Genomic DNA, 10633 nt, shown 5'->3' on the forward strand with positions numbered 1-10633 from the left:
ATCCTATGGCTTCCATAACAACAACCCTGTCTGAAATAATTTCTCTGACATTGGCTGGTATCAGTTATAATCCATGAAATGCCACAAACGGTGGCAATGCAAAGGACGTAATGCAGACCACTGAGCAATGCCATGTTGTGTAGTGCCATATAACAGGCTTGCAGACCCTAGCTGGTGGACAGCATCTGGAAGCAGTACACTGAAGATATCACTGAAAATGGTCTCCTGACCAGAGACTACAAAACGCTGAGCACTTCCCTTGAGGTTCTTGTGTTTCTGGGCTTTGGCAATTATTTAACCACTGGGAAATCTATTTAGTAGGAAAACATCTGATCCTTACCCATTACCAATCTATGGTAGAAGACATATTCAATTCAGAGGGACAAGGACCATTTACATAAATGTTGTAAAGCAGCAGTAAACTGGAGAACCCCTGATGTTGAAAACAAATGCACTCCCTGCCCCAACAGCAAACACGGGATATTGTTTGGTCTGTTCGCTCCGCTTCTAAAATTTGCCCCAACCAAAAAAGAGTACGAATCCCAGGCGAACCCTGGAAACTCAACAAGACATGGAGGCATCATCTAACCGGACCCCCAGCCCTGAGATGGGAGAGGGGCTGGTTTCATCCCGCGTGTGCATTGAAGGGCTACGGCTGGAGCAGCAGCAACGTGCCACAGCAGGGAACCCGGTTGCTCTTGGGGGACAAACCCCCAGGAACGTCGCCCCCCCACCTTAGCCACCCCCGAGGACCTCTGTGTGTCCCCTTTTGACATCGCCTTCTCTTAGCAGTTCCCAATAGTATCTTATTCCCACTGTACCGGGCTCCGGCAGCCCCCCACATCGCTGTTTTACGCACTGCACATCTATGTGATTAGCAGAAGGATGCTTGCCTCCCTAATGGATTCATAATCTAAATACATTTAGCTCAGTGTTTGTGTTAGTCTTTATTCAGAATAGATGGGCATGCCTCAAGCCTCGGTAACCAGACGAGTAGGTCTGTGTGTGCGGCTCTCCCCACCTGCACCGAGCCCCACTGGAACCAGTAGGCCATCACCCAGGAGGAGCAGCCCCCACGACCACAGCCCCAAATTGCACTGAGGATGCCCACAGGCTTTAAAAAGCAATGATTCCTTTCGTAGAGACTGCTTTTATTTCAGCAGAGGGTTCTCTCTTTTCTAGTGTTTCCATGGGAAAGAGGACATGCCAGCTAACTGGCTTGCATTGTACCTTTCATTACTTCATAGAAACGGACTTCTATTTTTTGCCTCTCTTTGCCTTAGTAAACGTAATTATTATTGTTTGTATTGCAGCAGCATTCACTGCCCAAGCAGGATCAGGGACGCATTTGTGGTACTCCATGCAAACAGTTAAAAAGCCTGATTCAGACACTGAGATTTTGAGTCATAATTTTAGTTTTCAGATTACATCTAAATATTAGGGTCTAAGAAAAGACTGAATGTAATGATCAATATAACACAAATGAGCACACTGAGACAAGATCTCATTTATCCCTCCAAGGCACCTTGTGCCATTCAGTAGCAGAAATGGAAGACAGATTAGGATATCTGATCCAATTTTCACAGGTTGGGGTTTTTTTCATATAGATTTATACGGAAGTTTATAGCAATTTTCATCAGAATCATCCAAAAGTTGGTTCTCGATAACTTTTCTCTGTATTAACAGACTGAAATTGCACGCTATGCCACATGTTAAAAATCATTAATTTTCCTCTGATTGCCAGGGTACCACAGTTAACGGCCTGACCACCACATCACTGTTGCTTTGTAATACCACACCTTTTCCCGAGGCATTAATAAGCCCAATCTATATAGACATTTCCATTAACACCTTCTGAAAGTTTTGGAGGTGGCATTGAGCTGGGACACTGGGTCGTGATAGAAACGCTGTCAAACTCACTGTGGTCAGTGAGACGGGGCTGCAGCTTATGGCAGAAGCCTGTCGGTTTAAGCAGCTTCCCATTTTTATGGGCTGTTCTACCAGAGTTAAGATAAATCGCACTCCTTGTCTTTGATGCGCATAATACTTTTGCGCTGAGCACATCGTGTAGGCAACATTCACAGCATTAGCAAACATTAGAGGATCCAAAGTTGTTCAAACTGCCTTTCAGAAACGGGGAATTTAAACACAATGGAATCCAAGGCACAGATTCCTCCTCAAGATACTTTTGATTTTGTCTGAATTTGAATTCTTCAGCTCATATTATGCTCAATTTGTATTGAGTCATGGGTATTTAGCCCATATAAGTACTGGGTGAAGATAAAGTGGATTAACTGCAGATTTGCTGGTGAATTGAGTCAAGTTATCGCTCCTCATTTAACATGAGCTAGAAGTGTCAACAAGAAAGTATGACCGGGAATAATTAACTACGCAATCCCATCCTGCACCTTCTGGCACTAGTAGACCTCAAATCATAATGGATATTAATAAGCACACATAAGTCAGGGGCCCATCTCCATCCAAAGCCAGGACAGCTTTGAGTCAAAACCTGCAGATCTTTAGAAAGAATGTCCAATGATATTCCAAAAAATGCAGCATACACCTCCTACTACTCTCATGCTAGAAATTATTTAATAAACGCTCTGTACTGTTAACCCAGAGTAAACCCACCGACGTGACCGATGAACCATGTTCTCTCTCCGCCCGGTGAACAAGCCGAACGAGGAGGGACACGAACGCCCGCGGCACGACCGAGCGGCACAACGCGCTGAAGCACGGCGGCAAGCTACGGCTACAACGGATGCCTCTGAAGCAGTGGCGTGAGAGCACAGCCTTGCTGATTAATAAACACGCACTGTTTTCGAGTCTCCTTGCAGATGTTTACTGCCCTATAAACAACTGTAAAGTCATTTGAGCGCGTTCTGGGTTTTACATTATTAAGCTGGATTACCCCTGCTTCATCAGGGCTACTCACTGATGATAGCTGCTAACTGGTAACCTTTGAGAGCATGCACCAGGTGCTACCTTCTGTTCTTCAAAACCTTTACAATAAAAGCCAGAACATCTGCCCCTGGACGTAATCAAAGTGCATTTGCTTTCCTGCGCATTGTTGGAGCCGCATCATTTTTAAATGGGAGATTTCTCCCTTAAAGTCTGTGTTCCACTTTCGGCATCTCTCCACAACAAAACCGTAATTATTCTCTACTTAAAGCCTTCAGATATTTCCATGACAACAAACAAGGATATAAACAAGAATTAAAACTTTATTGGATAAGAAGAAAACGGAAAGAATGGAACATTGGAGAGAGGTTTCAAAACTCCATAAATACAAACTCTCTCCTACCTCCCCTCCAGTGCTCAACACAGCTTTAAAGCTATTGAAGAGAAGCACCAATATTTTAGGAGTTCCATGAAAGGTAAACGTCCATTATAATGCGCTTTTTAAAAATTAATTTTTGAATATGTTTTGTTCATACATCCAGTTAGTGGCTAAAACTGTGAATAAAAAGTACTTAACTTCTGCTTCTTTCTCTCCATTTCTCTCACCCCAATAACATCAGTGACTTCAATCTTTTCTGCAGTTGTTAAGGCCACATAAAAGTACTGTTCTTGCAGCTGAGGGCTAGCAGGTAACTTTCTGGAGCCTCACGCCATCTCCCCTCACAGCCTTATATCCTCCGTCCCCACCATCTTCCCCACTGGCCTTCAGCACGTGCAAAGCAGAGGCAGGAATTCCTTATCGTGCAAAGTTTGTGGGATGTCCGTTCTTTATATCCCACCAAAATCTGGCCTGCAATTGCCAAAGGAATCAGAAAGGATCAGAAAACCGGAGCTGCTTTTCTTCTCTCTCAGCTGACATTTTTTCTGGCCCTGACCCCGTGAAGGAAAAGCAGCCAGAGAAGCCCTTGACTCATGATACCCTTTAAACAAGGAGGGGATGGATGTTGCTGGACTCAAAGCACAACTGCCATTTCTGAGCCAAGTGCCTCATCACTCAACGCATCAAACTGCCAATGCATTAAGCGTTAATTCTGTGCATTACAAGCTCAAGCTGTCCGGAGTATACAAATCTGGTGCTACCTCACTTTTGGCTACTTGGTTTTGCTGCACACACCTCAGTTCAAGTATTATTTTAATAAGGAATACACTTTTTTCCTGAGAAAAATGAAAGCAAGCTTTTCTCTCCCTGGGGAAAGGGAAATGGTCATTTTTGACAAGATACAGCTCAGCAAAAACTGGAAGAATTTCATGAGAATGAAGGATCCTCTCTAAACAGAAAAGTCACATTTATAGCTTCAGGTCATTTTCTCTGCCAAATATCAACATCCTGCAGCTAATGCCACTGGTCTGAGAATTTATCAGGGGGGAAAAAAAAGAGCGAAATAATTCTTTATAATAATACAAAGTATTTGGCAGCCTAAATACAGAGACAGTTACCAGCTCCTCCATAATATAATGCAATGCCATTTAAATTAGATTGGACACAAAATTGTAATATGAAATAACTGTACATTGGTGGCATGCAGCCCATGATTTTTCTTCAGAACCACATAAAACAATTATATAGGCAGCTGGATAAACAAAGTGAGAAGCACGTTAGGCTCTTTCTTCTTTTCAACTGCAATTAATGCGTAGCCAACCCCCATAAAATTTAGCAACTGTTGAGTAACTTGCTACAAAACTGTCTCACGGTTCAAGAGCAGGAATGATGAATACTGATTCCGATGAAACTGCAAAAATATATCATCCGAATTAGGATAGGGACGAGGCGCTAAGGCTAATGCTTGCATTATTACAGAAAGTAAATTAGAGAAAACAGGCACATTCCAAGGCACAGGCAGCGTAACACAGCGTTGTGTCGCACCACGCTTGTGCTCCATCCCTAAATAAAGCTCTGCAGCTCTGGAATAGCAGCGCTAGCAGATGGCGTACACACGTATGTGAGCGCACCCTGGAAAAACAGCACAAAACTGTTTCTCAGCTGAATTAAGGTAGATGCCAGCGTGGATTCAGAGCACCCGTCACCACCTGAGAGATGGGGTACGAGGGAAGGGGGGCAGCCCCGCTAGATAGGAGCGAAAACAGATGGTGCCGTAGCACGCTCTGACACTTTGCAGGGACAGGTCGGAAAGGAGGAGAGCGAGCCCCTCTGCAGGTGTGCTGGGGGGCACGTTACTGGCCCCAAGCTCACCTTGGGCTGCTTCCACCTTATTTCTTCTTGAGTACAACATTACCCTTTGTGGGAGTCTGCAGCTGGGGAAACACAGTGATAACGTATGTGTCTGCAAAGGGCAGAGCGTAGGACAGCAGAAGCATGCTGAATCAAAATTTAATTGCAGGTAAATCGTATAGAAGAGGGTCATTACTGCAGCTTCACTGAACTGGAGCCTCGCCGTGCTCCTGCCAAGATCCAAGGGCAGAGCCAAGATACGGAACGAGGAGACGACAACCGCTGTATTTCTGCACCCACCGCTACCTCTCCACGTGCCCTGCGCACCCCTGCGCACCGATAATCCGGTACCCACAGAGAAACGACACCCGACCCAGCGACCAGAGGAAGGCCCGTGAGCACAACCCCCCTTCGCAACCGCGACGAGCGGCACCGCGCCCGCGCAGGCAGGAGCGGTGCGGGCAGCCGCAGCCGGAGCGACGGCAGGGGCGGGCAGGGCGCGCTGGGCCGGCGCCGCCTGCGGCGGAGCAACGCTCCCGCCCGAAGAAGAAAGTTTAAAAGACGATGCCGGGAGGGATTTCTGCAGCCGCCCGGGCTTTGCGCTGCGGGGCTGGGCTGGTTCTTCGCTCTTAGCGGAGCCCCGGGGCAGCGCGGAGCCGCTCCGCGCCCGCGGAGCCAAGGCGCCCACGCCCGCTCTGACGCGCCGGCGAGCGCCAGCCCTCCCCGGGGCCGGGGGGAGCAGCAGCGCCCGGAGAGAGGCGGAGCGGGGCCGCGCTTCCCTCCCCGCCCTCCGCACCTGCCCCGGCAGCGCGGCGGAGGGCGCGCAGCGGCGCGGAGGCGGCGGCCGGGCCGGGGCCGGGGCTGCGCGGGGGGCGCGGGCTGCGCGGGGGCGGCTCCGCGGGCGCGCAGGGCGGTGATGCGCAGCCCGCGGCGGCAGGATGCGGGAGGGGAGCGCGGGCGGCCGCGGCGCGGAGAACCGGACGGGCAGCGAGCCCCCGCTGCACCTTTTCCCCGCGCCCGTGCTCACCGGCATCACCGTCGCCTGTGTCCTCCTCTTCGTCATCGGGATCGTCGGCAACCTCATGACCATGCTGGTGGTGTCGCGGTTCCGGGACATGAGGACCACCACCAACTTCTACCTGTCCAGCATGGCCTTCTCCGACCTGCTCATCTTCCTCTGCATGCCCCTGGACCTCTTCCGCCTCTGGCAGTACCGGCCCTGGAACTTCGGGGACCTCCTCTGCAAGCTCTTCCAGTTCGTCAGCGAGAGCTGCACCTACTCCACCATCCTCAACATCACGGCCCTCAGCGTGGAGCGGTACGTCGCCATCTGTTTCCCCCTCCGAGCTAAAGTGATCATCACCAAGGGGAAGGTCAAGCTGGTCATCCTCTTCCTCTGGGCCATCTCCTTCATTAGCGCCGGACCCATCTTCGTCTTGGTGGGGGTCGAGCACGAGAACGGCACGAACCCTCTGAGCACCAACGAGTGCCGAGCCACGGAGTACGCCATCCGCTCGGGGCTCCTCACCATCATGGTCTGGACCTCCAGCATCTTCTTCTTCCTGCCCGTCTTTTGCCTGACCGTGCTGTACGGCCTCATCGGGAGGAAGCTCTGGAGGAGAAAGAGAAAGAACATCGGTCCAAACGCTGTTATCAGGGATAAGAACAACAGGCAAACTGTGAAAATGTTAGGTACGACTCTTCTTGCTCTGTTTTTCCAAAGGGGGTGTGTGCCTGTGTGTGTGTGAGAGAGAGAAAGACTGGGAGAGCTCTGGTAGTTCCCCACGGGTGCTTCCAAAGGAGAGCGTTTATTGAAAATGTTTTATACAAAGGGCTGCACCTCAAGGTATTTGTAGAATAACTCTCCTCCTTCCTTAGATTTATTTCTGACCGGTTTGAGCTGGGGACTCTCAAACAGTTAAGCAAATGTTAATAACAGTCACCGACAGGGACGAATACTGCAGTTACAATTAGCTAGCGCCCCGGGGATTTTTGAACGTTTTTGCTCTTTGGTTGTGGATACCGATGTTATTTACAGAAGGATAGTTTATGTGATTTTTAAACAAAACTAAACCCTTCTCAAACCACGAAGCTGAGCTGCAGGATATGATGTGCACTGAGTTTTTAGTTTCACATGAAAAGACTATCAGGGTTTTATCAAATTTCGGTTATTTACTAGGATGGCTGTGTAAGCTTATGAAAATCAGTCTGCATTTTTACATCGGCAAAACAGCAGCATGTGCTGAGCAGGGAGCATCGTGTCTCCTTTGAGGTCTGTGATCCTGCAAATTCTCAGTGACTTTAAGAAAATGGGATCGAGCCGATGGACACTGTCATCCCTAACTTGGTGTATTGCCATTGCTGAAGGGTTTAAACAACAGTTAGTGTGGGCAGATGGAAACACAGTTTTTAACTTACTAAGTCAGTGCATGTGGTGGGAGTTTGATGCACAGAACCAAAAAGTTGCTCTGCAGTTTAGCGTCTGAAAACTGCAGGATCCTGCTGCTGCTGCGTACTTTTATTCGAGCAGAAAGTCTTGCGCAGTGCAAGTCATCCCCTGGATCTCGGTGGGGGCGAGATGCTCTGCATGGAGAGGCTTTCACGGGCAGCAGCTCTGCTGTGCTCACTCCAGCCAGGGCGAAGCGATGGGCTGATGAGCTAGCCGAAGAGGTGGCAGCGTGCCCCAAGTACCTTAATCACTAAACAGGAGCCTAACTGAATTTTTTGTTCGCGTCCTGCTGTATTACTATGCAACAGCAGGGAGAAGAATAAAACCCGTGCTGTTCTTTGTGCGCTTTCAGCTACGTTTTATGATCAATAGAATTACTTCAGCCTGGTAAGCGTGACCTTGGAAGTAATTCATCATTTACACTTCTGGAGTTTCAGGATTATGAATCTCTCCTTACAATAAGTGAATTGCTAGTTTATATTACTACCATGTTTATATTTCTGTATACTTAACCACAAAGAATTTTGAAATAAGAACTGTTTATTCCTGCCCTGAAGTATAGCTGCAAGCATTACAACAATTCGGACACCTTTTTTTTTTTTTTTTTCTTTTACAAGGTCTGAGAACAGCAAAACAGTGGCAAGACTGTCCTCTGACAGAGGGCCAATAGCCTCTAACCGATAGCAGTCCCATCTCTGATGGAAAGACGGAAAGAAAAGAAGTTAGTAAGGGCTCAGTACCAGCAGCTGCTCAATGCAGTCTGGTCTCATTGGTTTTAATGTTCTGCTTAAAATTTAGAAGGCACTTTATAAGACTTTAGCAAGTCATGGCACATCAAGTAAATGGGATTAGCATCAAAACTTCTTCTAAATTGTAGAGAAAGGTTACGCTTCTAGGTCCGTAATTAAACACCTGAATGTACTGCCTGCCTGGCAAAGGAGCTATCCTACCCCCTTCCTATTGAAATCCCTGTTATTCTGCACGCACAAAGATCAAACTGTCGAAAGCCTGACTAGGGATCTGCATGCCTACATGTGAAAATATTGACTATGCTTAAAATTCTGTTTGTAATGACCATCGTGGTAATATTCATTCTGTGGATTAAACTCCAGAGCACACTTGTGAGCTAGGGAAACGTTATTTGAATTTTGTAGGTGAAGATACTGCGTAAAAAATGGAAGTGGCTGGCTCAAGAAGATGCAGAGCTGGAAAACATATACTCTGAATTTCAGCTCTGTGCTTCAGAGTCCGCCTAAGTCCTGCATAAGTGTCCATTTAACTTGGGAATGCTTGTTCAGAAAGTTTTTGGGGGAAGGTGCCGACAATCATCCCTCTTAGCTCTCTGAATTTTGTATCTCTCTCCTGTGGCCTGACACAAGCAAGCAGGACTGTTAACACAAGAGAACAGGTCAACTGGTAGAAAATGCTTAAGAATGTCAAAAAGCCTGGCTTGAGTTCCCTGGTTTTTCTCTCGCTGGTATATTCATAGATTCACTCAAAGCAATATGAAAAATAATAAAGGTCAAAAGCACACAGAAAATGAACAGAAAAAGTTTCCCTTTCTCTAGGATGGAAATTCAAATGGGCCAGTGTTCAAAGACACACATATTCCTATTGCTCTACATATATTATACTTACATATAAATGCAACCATAGCGATAGTGTAATATTACAGATATACCATGTAACTTTAACGGTGCAGTTACCTACTATATATTTAGTTTTACTATTCTTGGAGTAACTCATGTTCTGAAACATGGACAAACTGGAAGGGAGCACCACTCCCGTTCTTACCTTGTGCTCTGCAAGTCCGGATTCTGGTGGTTTGTTGTATTTTTGGACCTTCACCTTAAACAATTTTGCTTCCCAGTGGTTACATTCTTCATTATAGCACAGTGTTGAGTCTATCACATTATATATAATTTCCTTTTGTTAAACACTGTGGGTGACGCATTGTTATACTTTTTTGTCACCCTTCTGATTCTTAATTCTGTTTTTATAAAAGCATTTTTATAAAAATTTTATGAAAGCATGTTTTATAGTTCAGAAGTATGCTACCTCAGACTAGGCACGCAGTATACAGGCAGCCTGTTTAGATATGATCAGTATGCATTAAGTATTGCTAATTTATACTCCCAGAGAACGTACTGAGAGACACAAAACCAAAAACGTCTGGGATACATTTTCACACTTTGTGATTGATTTTTTAAAGAAATAGAACTTTAAAATAGAATTTTAATCACCCGTGTTCTAATACTCATACTTAACACAATTTCTTCTGCTGTTTTTATTTTAGTTGTGGTGGTATTTGCTTTCATACTCTGCTGGTTGCCTTTTCACGTAGGACGCTATTTATTTTCCAAATCCTTTGAAGCTGGCTCCTTGGAGATAGCCGTGATCAGCCAGTACTGCAACCTGGTGTCCTTTGTCCTCTTCTACCTTAGCGCAGCCATCAACCCCATCCTCTACAACATCATGTCGAAGAAGTACCGCGTCGCCGCTTGCCGGCTCTTTGGACTCAAGCCCCTTCCAAAGAAAAGACTCTCCAGCACGAAGCAAGAAAGTTCGCGCGTTTGGACAGAGCCGAGCGTTATCACATGACACGTGATTTCCAGCGCCGGAGCATCGCTTACCAGTATTTCCCAGAAAGCCATAACGAGAGAGAAGGAGGGCGAGGAACGCAAATTGAAACGTTAAAGCCGGTCTTTCGTCGTCATCTGGATTTGCTGTAATGTAGGCAGTTAAAGATTTTAAAAAAACCCAAACCCTAAGCTTTGAGACTATAAAAGAAGGCACACTGTCACAGAATTTGGCAACACTCAAGTACTATTTTTCTGCTGCTTTTGCCCATACGATGTTTTAGCGCTGGCTTTAGCAGGAGAGCTAGGCTTTACCCTTCTCAACAGGCAAACATAGCCCAGTTCGCTTGAGAGTTTGTGTGACTTCAGTAGCAGCTAATTTGAGCTGAATTTTTCCAGAGTTAACTTTAGTTTTGCTAGCATATAACTAGACCCTAGAGAGAGAAAATTGAATTGCCTTTTTGGAGTAGTAAA

General features: G+C 46.5%; 1 protein-coding gene across 1 annotated transcript; it reads left to right on the top strand.

Annotated features, from left to right (window-relative positions):
* Positions 1-6058: 6058 nt before the first annotated feature.
* On the top strand, positions 6059-10346 carry GHSR (growth hormone secretagogue receptor). The gene is made up of 2 exons (XM_009475716.2): positions 6059-6823; positions 9877-10346. The coding sequence occupies exons 1-2, from the start codon at positions 6070-6072 to the stop codon at positions 10179-10181; spliced, it is 1059 nt and encodes a 352-aa protein (XP_009473991.1). The 5' UTR covers positions 6059-6069; the 3' UTR covers positions 10182-10346.
* Positions 10347-10633: the final 287 nt, after the last annotated feature.

This window comes from Nipponia nippon, unplaced genomic scaffold, assembly GCF_047370975.1.
Source record: "Nipponia nippon isolate SJK-2023a ecotype South Korea unplaced genomic scaffold, ASM4737097v1 scaffold_7, whole genome shotgun sequence".
Classification (NCBI taxonomy): Eukaryota; Metazoa; Chordata; class Aves; order Pelecaniformes; family Threskiornithidae; genus Nipponia; species Nipponia nippon.